At 36.3% G+C, this 17172-nt stretch overlaps 1 protein-coding gene across 1 annotated transcript in view; it reads right to left on the reverse strand.

Annotated features, from left to right (window-relative positions):
• Positions 1 to 17172, reverse strand: part of TMEM132C (transmembrane protein 132C) — a 518834-nt gene that overhangs the window by 331461 nt on the left and 170201 nt on the right. Inside the window, exon 2 of the mRNA XM_051972616.1 lies at positions 882 to 1770. Coding sequence (XP_051828576.1) covers positions 882 to 1770 — 889 coding nt within the window. The remainder of the gene's footprint in view (positions 1 to 881; positions 1771 to 17172) is intronic.

A 17172-nucleotide genomic window follows, 5' to 3' on the forward strand; every position in this document is an offset into this window, starting at 1 on the left:
ACTTAGGCTTTTTGAAAAAAGCACAATCATTCCATTAGCATCTTAACTTTGGAGGCCAAGTGACCCAAAGAACAGCCATGCGCCTCTTCTTCTTTGGTTGATATCTAAGAATGTATATCTTTCATAAAACCTGGTAATGAGACGTGAAGGAGGCAGATCATGTAAGTCAGAGGGCTGCTTTTTGAAATTGGATGCTCTGTGTTTAAGTCCTATTTGTGATAGATCCTCCAGGGGAGACCCTGGGTACCTCCCCTGACCTATCAGTGACCCAGGCAACTCTCTCAATAGATAACGATCTCAATCTCTAGAAGTTTCCTCTCTAGGAGTTCCAAACACAAGTGAAATTACACAAACACACAGAGTACAGAGTGTAAACTTCTGGAGGAAAGGAACCAGGTCCTTTATAAACTATTCTGGTTTTCAACTAATTAATAACATTTGTAGACTTTTTTTCTTCTCAATGCTTTCCTAAAGTTATGTGTGAGAGGGAGAGGGAGGGAGGGAGGGAGGGAGGGAGAGAGAGAGAGAGAGAGAGAGAGAAAGAGAGAAAGAGAGAAGGAAAGAGAGAGGAGAGAGAGAGGGGAGAGAGAGAGAAGGAGAGAGAGAGAAGGAGAGAGAGAGAAGGAGAGAGAGAGAAGGAGAGAGAGAGAAGGAGAGAGAGAAGGAGGAGAAGGAGAAGGAGGAAAAGGAGAAGGAGGAGAAGGAGAAGGAGGAGAAGGAGAAGGAGAAGAGATGGGGAGAGAGAATTTTTCTTTTCTCCACCATTTCAATAAGGCGTTTTGGAGGAGAGTAATCTGTTCTTGCATTTGTACAACACAAATAAAACACCAGGCACTCTGATTCAGATTAATATTTGCTGCCCAGCTGCCCAAAGCACATACCTCAAGATGAATAGGTCAATGGTGGAATTATTGGCGACAGTCACATATGCATTGACAATCTCTCCTTGCTTGACAGGCTTTGATGGCAGCCAGATGACCACATTGCTGTCCAGCCGTAACTCACTAAGCTGTAAATTCTCCTGGGCCTGATAAAGGCCAACAGTCCCAATCCTTTGCAAGTGGGACATGGTTTCATCCAGTCCCTCCTTCCCTGGGCGAATGGCATTGCCTTTCCTTATATCCCCAGTCGTGCACTCTCCTTTCTCATCTCCCGGTTGAATTGTGTAATATAGCTCCACAGAACTTCCTTCTGATTGACCCACAGCCTTTTTTCGCCCACCAGCCACCGTGGGAGGGTTGAACCAACTGGATAAAAGCTCCAATTCTGCAACACACAGGCCAAGGTCCCCTGCCAGGCGGCAGCTGCCCCTTACCTCTCTGGTTTCCCTGAAGGCATATACTCGAAGGCAGGGAAGTCTCTCTTCAGAATTGTAATCATCCCAGTCTCGACCCACAATGTAAAACAGAATTTGGACTTTGGGTCGGTTCAAGTAGATCTTATCGCTCATGATGTATGTTTTAAGTTTCCAGTTAAAAGTAAACTTGTCATTAGAGCCTAAAAAATTTGAAGTCATCATTAGTTCTTGGGGTACAACCTTTTCTACAGAAAAAGGCCCATAGCTAGCATTCAACACAGGAGGCTTCTTGGCTTTGTATGTAAAGAATGACTCAACTCTGGACTGCAAACTGGAATTCCTCATAAAATCCTGGTGGGTTTCTTTAAGGAAAAATGATGTCTCAGTACTGAGAATATGATAGTTCACAGGTAGATATGTTGGTAACGAGGAAAATCTTGGTCCATTGTCCGTGACCCCTCGGCCCTCTATCACTAAAAAAAAAAAAAAGGGATGGAGGGAAGAAAGACAAAGAAAGAATGATTAATATGTTCTCGAAAAACTGTTAGGTTAACAAATAATTGACACATATGGAATGAAAATACTGAGCTTGACATAGTTTGGAATATTACATCTTGTTCTGGGGTTACTCAGTGAATCACAATACATGACCCACTGAAGAAATACTGATTGCCACTTAACCCCGATTGCTTCCTTCCTCCTCCTCAAAAATACTGATTGTTTCCCAGGCAGACTATATTTAAAAATAGAGCAATATTTGTATTAATATAATTTGTAAGTGTTTAAAGAATGAAAAATATATTCACTTGATGCATTTTGAATCTTTGGTTCTTTTGCAATCTGTTTCTGGTTTTATTCTATTAATCTAGAGCAGAAAATAAGGAGAAAAGAGCAGTTTTTTTTAGATAAATCTATATGGTGCAGTGGGCAGAGTGCTATATTTGGAGTGCTAAAGACATGAATTCAAATATGGCCTCAGACATTTAGCAGTTGTGTAACTTTGAGTAACTAAATTTGACAATATTAGTAAAAAGTATTTAGGCTTCTAAGTGGAGGACCAGAATTCAAATCTGACCTCCTACACTTACTAGTGTAGGACCCTGGACAGGTCACTTAACCCCATTGCCTAGACAAAACAAAACAAAATAAAAACCCAGCACTTATTTCAGTATTTGGCATAGAATAAGCACTGTATACATCTTTGTTCTCTTTCCCTTTCCTTTCCTCTCCCTTCGGCAAGTCACTCAACTGATGTCCCTATCTGTGAAATGAGATAATCATAGCACTTACTTTTCAGCAGTGTTGTGAGTACAAAATGACATAATATTTTTAAAGTACTCTGCAAATTTTAAAGCATCGTGTAAATACTGGCTATTATTTATTGAAAAAGTCTTCTGAAATATCACAGGTTATAATAGAGTTAAATCTGAAAGGGATCTTAGAGATCATCTAGTCCAAGTTTCTCTTTTTATAGATGAGGAAACTGAATCTTTGGTTAAGTCACTTGCCCAGGACCACACAGCTAATATCAGTGGCTGGATTGGAACCCAGATTTTCTTGATTTCCAATCCAAAACTCTCTCTACAAAACAAGGTAATATGTTCTAAAGGTTATTAAATATTACAGATTCTTGTAGCAAGACAGTCTGTAGGCCTTAGTCACGCCCCCTTCTTCAGGTTCCCATCTCTTTCATCTTCTGGACTCTGCTAACCTTGAAACATCCATATAATGATACCTATCTCTTATGAGACTGTTATGGACTCCCTCCTCATGCTGTTCCTGTCTAAAGTCCTATTGCCTGTGGTTCTCTGTTGATAGTCCTGACTGAAGTTCTATTAATTTTATCTTTTATTGGAGGCTTCAGCTGCCGCCCCAGTGTGAGACATGGATATCATGCTAGAATCCCTCCTATATTGGAGGCTTCAGCTGCTGCCCCAGTGTGATACATGGATATCATGCTAGAATCCCTCCTATGTTACTCTTGGCTCCCTCATCATACTCCATTGGACAGGTCCAGTTAAGCCATATGAATTTCCTTTAAACAGAAAATAATAAGGTCTAAGGTTTTCAGCACTGACTAGCCTATTTTACTCTTCTACAATTTAAATTTCCAGTGATGGATCCCAATAATGATCTAATACCTTTTGCAGCTAGGTAGATTGTGCATTGGGTAAAATACTAGACTTAGACATAGAATCAGGAAGAGCTGAATTCAAATTATTCCTCCTGATAGTTACCAGTTGTGTGATCCTGGGCAATTCACTTATTTCTCTTGTCATCTATTAAAAAGGGATTATAATAGTGGTACCTTCCGGGGTTGTTATGATGATCAAATATAGCATACACAAAGCACATCACAAATATAAAAGTTGTTTATAATTACTAGTTGTTTTTCATCATCATCATCATCATCATCATCAACATCATCATCATTTTGCAATTGTTCTTCCAAAGAATTTTTAATTGGGAAGGTGGATTTTTTTCAGTTCCGAGTACTCTGACATATCTTTTATTTTCCCTCTCATGAATCCATGAATTTCAAAGTCCTGGTCAAGCCAGTTCACAAAAAATGGACATTTAGTGGCAATGTAAAGTATCACAGTCAAAGAAATGACATCAATCCCCCATGAGTTCTGAGACTTATAGAATGAGAAAGGTCCTTGGAGATCATCCAATTGAAAAATTTCATTATAATCAACAGTGGGATATATTTTTGAGTATCTAAGACTTTTGTCCTAATTTGAAATCCACTAAATTTCCCCACTACATTTAAAACAAAATAATAGGAATGGCAACCATATGCATCAGTTAATGTGGATTGCTTTGCTACACTTTAGCAACATGTAGCATGCAAAAATAGCTAAGGAAAAAGGGGAAGAGGAATTAGTATAGAAAAAGAACCAAATCAACCAACCAAGCATACAAAACACTCACTATATTTAGAATTAGAGGGCCCATATTTGAGGATCCTTGGTTTTGACACAACTACTCAAGTGACTTTGGGCAAGTAACTTTTCCAGAAATTTGCATTAGATACTTTCCTAAAATCCCTTGAAACTTTCAAAACTAGTGAGCATAGGAATGCAAAAAATGATATTATTTCTGGTAAAAGACATTAACTAATAGCAGCAAGCAATCATGTAACACATGTTTGCAAAATACATTACATATTGATCGGGCTCCTTACAACAATGTTGTGAGAGGGATGTTGGTAATATTCCCATTTTACAGATAAGAGCTACTATTGGCCCCAATTAACAGATAAAGAGCAAGTCTCTTAAGTGACTTGTACAGGGTCATACAACTACTTCTCCATGCCCCAGGATGACTCCAGAGAAAACTGTTGTCCTGTCTAGGATGCAAAGAGATTAACGTGATCCACTTTGTAAACTCACAGAGCTCATCCAAGAGCTCACCTCCAGGAACTTTTTCTTTCAAAAAGGGTCCAGGAAACTCCAAACAAGCATCCATTCATAGGTTGGGAGAGAACATGGGCAGCTCCTTCCTTTGCTACCCTTTTTTCCTTTCTTACACACTTCCCTCCTGCCCCTCCCTTTAATCACAGCATGTACAAACTATTCAGCATATTGGTAAGCTTCATTCAGCTCCAGCTCTGGAAACTCTGCTAATCATTGTCACTGCAGGGAGACTGGCTTGTAGATCAAAGTTAGCTGCTGAGCCACAGCCAAAGAATCCCTGTGGTAAAGATTGCTTTTCAAAGAACGAACATTCTTCCTCGTCCACAGTCCAGAAGACCTGTTCTGGGGTCACTAATTATGAGAGCATATTTGCACCTCTGTAGTTAAGGTTGTGTCAGCATTTCCATTGTGACCCTCTAGTTTCAGGGTCATATTAAACTCGAGCATAAGCGACTTTTCTAAGATTAAACTTGCCAGTGTTAAACTGAAAGCTTCCCAACATCCCCTTTAAAAATATATTTATTAATTAAATATTATTTGTAATGTATTTTTACTAATAGTGAGAGCTTTTTCTCATTTATTTTTTTCAGGTGTTCTTAATCTGACATCCATCAAATTTTTGTTTAAATAGATAATCAATAAACTGATAAACCAATTATTTCATATATTTCTTTCTCTTTGTTATTTTACTTGTTTTATTTTATGTATGATTCTGAGAAAGGGTCCATAGGCTACATCAGACACAAAAAAGGTGAAAACCCCCTGATTCATTCATGCACTTATTCATTCATTCCTTTCTTTAAAAAAAAACAACTAAAAATTGATATGTTTGATTTTTTTTCTGTTTTTCCTTCCATATTCTCTCCCCCAACCCCTTCTGTTTCTCAAAAGTAATACTTCAAAATACAGTCTGAGGGATGATTAACCAGAACTTTCCTTGTTCCAACTGTTGTCACACTTACTTAGCAAGCTTATGTAGGACCAAGATTTTTGTGATGTCACTCATTGCTGCTTCTGATTGTCATAAACACTTCTCACCATGTTTTCCTAGCCCCCTTCAAGGTTCAGATCAAAAATCAACTGCTCACATAAAGTTTATCTTGATCACATCCTTTTTTCCCAATCATTTGCTATGTAGGCATGAATAAAAACATAGAAATGAAATAGCTCTTGTTCTCAAGGAGCTTATATTCTATCAAGGAGAAATATATATATGTACACACACATACATATATGTATTTGTGTATATACTAAATATATAATTATACATGTACTTATATGTATCAACTATATACAAAATGAATATATCTTTATATATATTTCTTTATATCTTTACAAACTACTTCACATTATGTTTTTATTTATCTGTGTACATGGTACACAATCTATTCAATTTTTTTAATCCATTCTTTTTGTAAGGGCAAGACAAAGAGAACTCATAGGAGCTATGAGTTTATTGATGTAGGGAACTCTCAGGTGAGAAGATTTCCTCTACCATCATAGGTCTATGTCCACCTAATTTTGGCCACATCACCTCTCTGTGTCTTCCTTTTTTCATTTGTAAGATGGGGATACTAATAGTCACAAATCCTGCTTTAGGGACATTAGAGAAATAAACATTTTTAAACCTTATGGCATAATCCAAATGTGAGGGGTAATTAATAAGCATGAGACCAAACAATAGAAACACAAAGCAACAGACTTTAACAATGCTGGGTATTTCCAGTAAACTCCATTTCCTCCTGGCAGTGCAAATGCTTGCCAGGAGTCTAATTGCCTAGTAAAAACTTAATTGTCCTCACACCATAAATAATCAATATCAGTCAGTGCAGTAAATGACTTCTGGCGATGAACAGGCAAGATGCCTTATATCCTATCAGTTCATATTAACTTACAATGTACGTTAGAAGAAGCAGTATGGGAGAGGGAAAAGTTTGGCTTTTGGTTTCAGGGAGATATGGTTTTAAGTCTGCTTCTGATACATCCTGGGTTCTGTATCTCTACCTTGTAGAGCCCAAGGCTATTAGTTGTCTATGATAATTCCATAAAAGGTGCTGTCCTGTAGTGGGGGAACTTCTTACCTAGGAACTGCCTAGCACCAAGGAAAGAAGGAAGGAAAGAAGGAAAAGAGCAGAAGGAGGAAGAGAAGAAAGAGAGGAAAAGAAGGAGAAGAAAAGGAGAAGGGGGAGAAAAAGAAAAGGGGGGAGAAGAATAAGGGAAAGAAGAGGGAGAAAAGGAGAAGAGAAGAAGGAGAAGGAGAAAGAGAAGGCGAAGAAGAGAGAAAAAGGAGGAGCAGGGAAAGGAGGAGGAGGAGGAAGGAAGACATAGTGGTATACATCTCTAATTTCTAGCAAATGAAGAAGCTGGTGCACTTACTTGAGCTCTGAAGTTCTGAACTGCATTGGGCAGATAATATTTGTAAGGAATTTCACTGACTTCAGTATTCAATAAATACCAGTCACTATTATTGAGCAAGTCATATAAACCCTTTGATATTTAGCTTCCTTCTGTATAAAATAAAGGATTAGTTCAGTTAGCCTTGAAGGCCTCATTTACCTGCCGACCTATGGTCCTATGATTTATATAAGCAAGAAAATTCAAGCAAAGTTTTATAAGAAATTTTAACTACACTTTCAAGTGTACATTCTTTCAAGAAGGGGGTTAAGAGGCAGAGTGTGGTGGAGGAAGTCATTTTGGGTGGGGTTAACAACATTCACAAAGGGATCTGGATTGGAATTGGCTGAACAATAGACACCAAAGAGACAAAAATGGTTGTTTAAAAGACCAGAAGATGATCCCTTCCAGTCAGATTAGCTGAGGGGAGAATAAAGTTCATCCTGTTGATGATGAGTAGACACTTTAGGTTTCTTAACAGTTTATTGATACCCACAAAGCAGTGCACTCTGGCAAGATTAGCCTCATGGCAATGCTTATCATGTGCTGAAAGAAGAAGAGGTTAGAATGTGAGGAGAAAGTTTGTAAGGATTTTAGAGCAAAGAGACCCAGCTGAGGGATTAGTAACAAAGCTCAAAACACCATTTAGAGAGAACTATATGCTTAGAGTGCAAAGTCATGGATCCTGAGATTTAGAGTGGGAAGAATCCTCAGAGATCATCCAGTTTTCCTCTCCATTTTACAGACAAGGAATCTGACAGTTTCAGAGAGGAAGTCAAATCAATCCACCAAGCATTCATGAAGTGGCTGCTATTTGCCAGGTACTGTGCTAAGCTCTGGCAATATACAGAAAGAAAAAAAAATCCCTGCCCTGGAAGAGCTCACAGTTGAATGGGGGAAACACCATACAAAGAAGTATGTGCTACCAAGTTATCAAACAGGATAAATAGGAAATAATGGACAGAGAGCCTCTTGCAGAAGGCAGGGTTTAAGCTGAAGTTTGGTGCCGTGGGATCCCAGGATCAAAGAATGAGTGCTGAAAGGGATTCCAGTAGCCATCTATTCCAATGCCTTCATTTTGCAGATAAGGAAACTGAGGCTAAATCACATGATTTGTGTTCAGAGTAAAGATTCAAACTCAAATCCTATAACTTTACAATCATAAGTGATCAACTTGAGATTCAAATGTGGTCATTTCTCTGATTAGAAAACCAGAATTGATTTCCATTATACCTCAGTTGTCAATTCTCCCACCAACTCAAGGGATGGAGCTCATAAACATTCTTTAGGAAATAAGGGCTTAGAGAGGCCCTGAGTGAAGCTGTGGGGAAAGCTGCTGTCTTGTCAGTGACCTTAAGCCAAATTCAGCATCCAGTTCATTAAGGCCTGCTGCAGTTTAATGCAGCCTCATAGATATCTGGGTAGCAAACCAACAACAGGTTCATTTATCACATCGCTCCCCCCCTTCTTATCAAGGCTTTCTCCTTCTTTATTGCCATTTATCCATCAGTGTTTGGGGTGTTATTTATTGCATCAGCTGTCCATTTCAGTGAGCTTTAACACCATGTCTTCCATGGAAATTGAGTTTTTGAGATTCTGTGATTGTGGATTGGAAACATGAAAGTCATGGAACCCAGAAGGAACACAACTGGGAGAAAATAACATTTTTCCCCTCTCAGTAAAAAGATGGAAGAGATTCACAGAAGTATAAGTGGAAATGAACTAAACTCTTGGATTTGAAAAGCCTTAAAAATGAATCCTGAAGGAAAACTGAATACCATATGAGAAATAAAAGATAAGTCATTCAGTAAATTTAATTGATGAACATTTATTAATGCTTAAGCATTTATTAACTCTTATTATATGTCAAGTACTGTACTAAGCATTTTATAAGTATTATCTCATTTGATCCTCACAATTACTCTGGGAGGCAGATATTTTTGTTATTCCCATATTACATATGAGGAAACTAAGGCATCTAGAATTAAGTGATTTGTTCAGGGTCACACAACTAATTAGCATCTGAAGCTGAATTTGAACTCAGGTCTTACTGACTTCAGGCCCAGCTTTTTGTCCACCGAGCTATCTAGCTTCCTCCTGAATGAATGAATGATCTAATAAATGAAGTGAAAAGCATGTTTTAAGTATTTTTCTATAAGCTGAGCTCTGTGCTAAGCATTGACAACACAAAATAGCTAAGACAGCCCCTGTGCATAGGACTTTGAAACTCAAATTCACAGAGGTTAAGAGACATGACCATAGTTACAGCCCCCAAAGTGAAAGAAAACCTCAATTCTAATTTAGGCTTCAAAGTCCATCTACTTTATCATCTTGTAGAACTAAGCAAATATGCAAAAAGTTTTCTGATCTCATTAACTTAAGTGTAACATGCTGCCTTTTCTAGGTATTAACCCTTTAAGGTATTACACATTTACGTAAACATTTCAGTGTTAAAAGGGGGAGAGAAATTTCATATTTTTATACAAAGAATTAAATGAAGCATTAAAAGATATGTTATTGCTTTTCTCAGATATGACTTAAAAGTGTAGACCAAGAAGTTTGGTTTACTCAAAGCTACTAAAAATTCATATGTTAAAGAAATAAAATTTCAGTTGTTGCAGAAAATGAATGGTGCCTTAGAAATAAAAGCTTAAATTACCATGTAAAGGATGAAGGGTTATACCTCTTTTGTATGTGAACTATGAGGTAGCTTTTAAGGGAAGGAAAAAAAGTTTATTTTATTAAACAAAAGTATACAGAAATATAGTTTTCAAAGACACACTGGAAGAGGACCTTTTTAAGAACTGATAAATGGTATTATAGTCCCTAAGCCTATGTTATTTTAAAACTAAAAAAGAGTAAAATACATGAAATTAAAAATCATCCTACTATTTGGAGATTGTTGATTTCACATGGAGATTTTGCTTCATAAATGAAAAGAGAGAGTCACCGAGTACTCAGAGTTCTGATTTGAGCCCTTGAAAATGTTAATGAACACATTAAAGAAGATTTGCCTGAGTGGTCAAGAATGGGATGGAAAGGAATGGAAAAGCAGCTCTGTTGGAAGTTAATATAACCTACTGGCAGAAGGCTTTACTTATAAGATTCCTTAAGTGGTTCAAGAAAGATTGGCAATCTAGAAGAGAGATGGATGAAAATTTCAGGATTGTCTTTTGACCTTGAGAGTCACCTACAGATGATGAGCCGAAGCTTTTCAGGAGTAGTTCTTTCAATAAATGAAAGCCTCTCTATTGCCTTCTCTCATTCAATAGAGAAAAGCAGGGGATAGACAAGTTTTGCAGCTAGTTTGCTGTATAGGAAGAGATGAGATGGAACTGAATGATGGAGCATGCTGGTGAATAAAGAGCTGGCTGGGCTTGCCTGTATTGCCCAAAGAAAAAAGTATTGCTACTTTTTAATTAATAGTCATCTCCTCAAATTGATATTCTACCAATATATAAAGGCAGCTAATATATGAACCAGTCAGTCCAGAAATATGATTCAACTATTATGGGCTAGATAGGCACTGGGGATGTAATTAAGTAATGCTTTGGTTTCTATCTTTTAAACTACATTTGAGTAGATATTATTTGATATTTACCATATTCCCTTTAATAATCACTTTAATTTACTCTGAAGGCCACGTCAAACCATCTCAATCTATATCTTGTTACTGGACTCAGAGACCTCTGGAGGGGAAAGTGAGGCAGGTGACCTTGCACAGCCCTCCTTCACTTAAATCCAATTCATTTACATGTCAGGGTATCACCTCTCCAAGAGTGAAGATCCTCTTTGAGAATGAAAGACAAACTACAACAATCTATCTACCCTATATGCATTTCATATTTACTGTAATAGGTATATGTTATATCCTCCATTAGAAGATAAGCTCCTTGGGATTAAGAACTGTGTGTGTGTGTATGTGTGTATGTGTGGGAATGGGGTGTTTTGTGTTTTGTTTTGATTTTTGCTTTGTCTTGAATTGAAATTTCTTATATGATACCTGAACAATAGTAAGTGATTAGTACAGGGATCAATCAATAAACATTTATTAAGCATCTAGTACAATAGTTCTCAAACTTTTGTTCTCAGTATCTTCATGTTGTTAAAAAACTATCGAGATCTGTTCAAAGAGTTTTTGTTCACATGGGTTATATTTATAGCTATTTACTATATTAGAAATAAAAAAAATAATTTTGAATTTCTAGACCCTCTGAAAGGGTTTCAGAGACCTCAATAATCCTTTGGACTACACTTTGAGGACTATTGATTTAGTATGCATCAATAAATGCTTGTGAATACAGTAATGTCCAGAACATTCTATTTTTTTCTTAAGGAAAATATTAATAATATACAGACATGAGGGTTCTATGTACATCTTTGGCTTATCTCATTTCCTATTATTATTCCATATTTTCTAAAATCTATTTAACATTTATTCTTAGTCTGAAAACTGAGACTCTGCTTCTCCATTAACCACTCTACATCATTCTTTATAAGTAAGGATCTGAGGGCAGCTAGGTGATGCAGTGAATAGAGCAATAGTCCTGAAGTCAGGAAGACCTGAGTTCAAATCTGATCACAGACAATTAATACTTCCTGACTGTGTGACCCTGGGCAAGTCACTTAACCCCAGTTGCCTCAGCCAAAAAAAAAAGAAGAAGAGGAAGAGGAGGAAGAAAAGGAGGAAGAAGAGGAAGGAAGAGGAAGAAGAAGAGGAAGGAAGAAGAAGAAAGAAGAAAGGAAGAGGGAGGAGGGAGGAAAAGGAGAAGGAGGGAGGAGAAGGAGGAGGAGAAGGAGAAGGAGAAGGAGAAGGAGAAGGAGAAGGAGAAGGAGAAGGAGAAGGAGAAGGAGAAGGAGAAGGAGAAGGAGAAGAAGAAAGAGAAGGAGGAGAAGGAGGAGAAGAAGTGTGTATTTTTTACATTCAGACTGGGTTGGTTGACTCAACTGGCCAGTCAGATTCTTTCAGCTTTCTTAACAAGGCTAAGAAAAGAGCCACAGTCTTTTGCTAGCACCATAATGCAGAAGTGTTCAATAAGCTAAGGAGAAAGTTTTTGATGAGAAGCCAAAACTCACGGGAGGAGGACCTTTTTCATTATTTTGAGACTTCTGTCTCATTGCGTCTCCAGTGTCAGTCATCTCAAATTCATGCCTATGATATCAGACACTTATAATGCAGAAATTTTCCTCACCCATGATTCCTCCAGTGAAACCCAGATTGTACTTTTCTTCCAAGTCACAGACGCTCACTTGAAACATAAGCTGGCAGTGGGTATTTTGGATTCCCTCCCCCTTACTACCCCCATTTGTTATTTATTAACTTTCTCAAGATATAGATTGTCTTTCTTTGCTAAATGTGGCTCATTGTTTCTTTCTCCTGAAACAAAAGGTACCTTGATAAATGGATTATTTAGTTTCAATGGAGTTTCTGAACAAACCCCTGTATCCTTTCCTGAAATTGCATATTGCTGGTTTGCTATTTCCTAACAGTAAAAACTCTCTCAGTTAAGAGAGCAGGTACTTATATGTCTTTTAGAGCCCCAGTGGGAATATTTTCCCCCTTTCTCTTCAAGAGAACTCAACAATTATTGTCAGGTGCTACTCTATCAGAGCTTTCTAATACCACCACAAATAAGTCCTGTATTTAAAATCAGCTTTGAAAAAAAAAGTCAGAAACATCTCATTTACGTTCACAAATTCCATGAATACTAGATAGCTAAATCCAGCATCAAGGAGATTGTTGAGTCTACATATATTTTACCCAGAGGCAAAGCTGGATAACGAAAAGGTTTTTAAAAAGTGATTATTTGTATTTACCAAATTTTTGCAATTCGGCAAATGCTTTTTGCTGTGTCCCAATGCAGATTTGTGTTCCTTTCACCACTCATCTAAACTAAGCCATTCTGAAAGGTTGTTTTTGAAGTAAAATAAATAATATTCCCTTTAAAAAAACATAAGAACTTTTCATTGCATAGGTATTTACAATCTGAAATTATAGACCAGCAAAACTCCCATCAATCCAGCAAGAAAACATAATATTATGATATTTTTTGGTATTTTAGAAATGGAAGAAAAGAAAAAAAATAATCCAACTCAAACTTTAGGAGGAATGTAAAGAAGCTTAATGTAAGTACTCACACCAAAATTTAAATAACTGCCTTTGCTTTTCAGTTATCATATGGTTTGAAAAGCATTTAACTAGGACTATTCAGAGAATGCTGCATCCATTCATCACAGATGGTGGTATTATTTTCGATAAAACCTTACATTAATCCTAAGTCCTAATTATCTCAATTCTTGTAAATAAAAAGGAAATAGCATTCATGTCCTTTTATTTTAAAAAAAATTTTACAGTAGGCTTTTCATAAATTAAAAACGTCTATTTTTTAAAGTGGTCTGCATTTTTTTTCTTTTCCCACTAATTAGTGACATATATATATATATATATATATATATATATATATATATACACACACACACACACACATACATGCACATACACATATTCTCTAAAGCTCATTCAGTAATTATCCTTGCTTTATTGGTTTACATCTGTATTTTTATATTGGTATATGAGCATGAAGGATTAAAGTTATTTTTTAAATAAGAAATCTGAGTGTGTAGGCAGAAAACCTCTTCCTAATGATTTGGTAAAATGGAAAGAGAAATAAATGCTCTTAAATGATTTAAATTATGATTATTTAAAGCTATACTTTTTCATTAGTATGAAGGAGTCATCAAAGTTTTCTCTGCCCAGTAAAATGGAGAACTGAAAACAAAGTAGATGCTCATTGATTGTGCATGGATAAACAAATTGTGGCACATGGAAATTATGGAATATTCCTGTGTTATTGGGAAGTCTGAACATAGTGAATACAGATAAGCCTAGGAAGCCTTTTATGAGTTGATATGAAAATTAAAAAGGAGAATCACAAAACAATATATACAATGACTATAACTGTGTAAATGGAAAGAAAAGCAAACAAAACAATCAAAACTGAAACTATGAAATTATAATGATCACATTTGATCCTCAAAAAAAGCACCTGGCTTCTCTTTTTTGCAGAAGTAGGGACTATGGCTCTATTTATACAGATCATTAGAGACTTTCTGATATGTTGTTTAGTTTTGTTGAATCATTCCCTCTTTTTAATTGTTTGTTATAATGGACAGATCTCTGTAAGGAAGAGAGAAGAGGGATTTATTAAAAAATACAGATGATGTTAAAATTAACATTATTGATCCAAATTTATTAAAAAAACAAAGCAGGCACAGGTTAAGGACAATTTTAAAATATATATGTTGTTTAGATCAAGCAATGGGAGAAATAAAAAGCTTATAAGCATTGAAAAGCTTCATAAAAGGACCACACGGATATTTTCTTCCTGAGAAATGAATGTGCTGAATATGACAAGCACTGCAGGAAATAAATTAAAAATGAAATCAACCACTTAATAGACAGGAAATGAGTAGACAAGAGCAGTCATTTCAGAATCAACTAACTGTACAGTAAGGGTTTTTAACTGAAGAGAGCAAATGTCAAAGAAAATGCAAAGTTAGAAGAAAGGAATGATACTCTAAGATCTGACCTGACTTGTTTAAAGAAGCTATTGAAACTCCTCACATGAGAAATGGACAAAAGTAAAGACATTGGCTCTAATACAATAGCGAGATTTGTCATTTGATTTGTCATATGGAGGTCTGACTGCAAAGCAGTTGGAATAATGAGAAAGCTGAAAATGCCCAGAAGCTGCTTCAGCCAGGAAACAGCTCATCTCCTTGCCAAGCAAAGATAAACAGCAGCCAAAGGCAACACTGGTTTAGATTACATGATCATTTGCAAAATATAGAGAAGGATGGTGGAAGACTATGAACTGTAGGTATTCAAAACAATTAAAAGTAGTCAATGGGAAAACAAGTCTATCAAGGGCTTGGCAAGAGATAAAACTAAAACAAATCATCCCTGAAGAATGTATAGCTGAAACTGGCAAATGAAACAAACAGATGCAAAATGGAATCTATTTTTCAGTCTTTTTTGTAGGGATCTATGTTTGTCATCAATGGTGGAGGAAGCACCATATTTAGATTCTATCTCTCATTACTCAATATCCTATGTGATAGAATAGCAAGGTCATTTTAGATGATGAAATTGATGGATAAGGTGATGAAGTTAAATGGATAGATCTGAACAAAGTCAAACAGGTGAAATCTGTTTTGGAGATACACAATTTTAAAGACACCTGGGACTTCATTTTCACATTATTTCACAGAATAAAAATTTTCAAAAGGACAGAAAAGATTACAGATGGTGATTATAACACAAGAAAGTAATCAGGGATCACAAGCAAGAAGCCTTATGTTTCCTTTATCACAATTATACAAACTTTATAAGAATGATATATGTATAAAAAAAGGTATGCTTGATGAAATCATGAGGGCACAGGAATTTTCCGGGCTCGCCTGCAACATGTTGGGGATTTTGTCTTTTTTGATATTACATGAGAACTAATGCATCAGAATCCTACTAAGCTGCTATCTTTCCTTCCTACAGAATAAACCACCTTGCTTTTTCTCCAACACACACACACACACACACACACACACACACACACACTCTTTTATGATGATGTCTTTTGTGGTACTATTTGTGGACAACTCAACTCTAGTATCCATGCAATAAATTATTCCTTCTCACCATGCATCTCTATTTCTCTTTGGGTTGATTCTATGGACTAGATTTATTCAATTATAAGAATAGCCCACAAACACGACAGATGGACAATGAGATTTGAACTTAGAACTGGATTGGGGGGAAAAGTGGTTTGAATAATACTTGGGACATTCAAAATGTTTCCAATAACCAAGGATGAGAAAGCCAAGAATAGTCCAATATTAATAATTTTTTTATGATTTTATGAGAACAGATTTCAAAAATTTCGAGGACAGTTAGGTATAATTAAAATTAGATATGATGAAAGGAGGAGCTCTACTAGCAGAATTCTTTAGTAAAGAAAAGCTTGTTATTGTCAGTCATTCCAATTCTTTGTGACCACCTTTGAGATTTTCTTGGAAAAGATACTGGAGTGATTTGCTATTTCCTTCTCCAGCAAAAAAAAAAAGATTAATGAATAATTTTCTTTTCAAAAAAAAAAAAGATTCAATGATTGCAACAAGATAGCAAACTTCAGAAGTTCTGAAGAGATCATGCCAGACTAAATATATTTCCTTTTCCTGATAATTGGTAAATTGGAGGAACAGTGTAAATATAGTTTATCTATATTTTTGCAAGATGCTTAATAGTCTCTAATGTCATTCATTGTTGTCTGAAGAGAGGCAATGCTTCCAGGAATACGCTGGTAAGAACTCTTGTACTTCATCTAGAGTGTCCCATTCAGTCCTGGGTGCCAATAGATAGCAACTAGACAACAGACAGCAGTTAGACCTGAGATTTTATTGGTACAGTAATTTCCAAATTAGTTGTTTCTCTCCTAAAGTGTTCTGGCATCTTCTCTGCAACTTTAATCTTAAGAATCACTCAAAGGATTGAGAAATTAAATAACTTGCCCAGAGTCTCAGACATAAATCTCAAGTCTTTCTAGCTCCGAGAATGGCTTTCTCTCCAATATACCATGATTCCTTTCTAGACAATAATACAATTAAATGGATTTGAAACAAATTGGATCTTTGCATCTGCTGCTCTTCCTGGCTTCAAATCTAGAGAGAAAGCTGCTCCTTCTATGACATAAAGTTCTATATTCACCATGTTGTTAAATCAAGCCTTGATTGATCCCACTTCTCACATTCTCTCTTTTTTTCTGACTCTAGGGCTACAGGGAAAGCTACTAAACTCCTCCCAATGCCTTTCTTTATAGAGTCCAGAAACTGGATTATAAACTCATCTACTTTGCCTCTGCTGCTCTGACTGGTTTTAATTTTATAGCTGAAGAAGCCCTTGTGGCAGATACTCCTTGGTGTCTCTCTCTATATACTTTTTTAAATCTTCTTTGGGGTATTATAAAATACCTTGTAAAATTATAAGCTTCTTGAAGATAAACATTGTCT

This window comes from Antechinus flavipes, chromosome 1 (genome assembly GCF_016432865.1).
Source record: "Antechinus flavipes isolate AdamAnt ecotype Samford, QLD, Australia chromosome 1, AdamAnt_v2, whole genome shotgun sequence".
Classification (NCBI taxonomy): domain Eukaryota; kingdom Metazoa; phylum Chordata; class Mammalia; order Dasyuromorphia; family Dasyuridae; genus Antechinus; species Antechinus flavipes.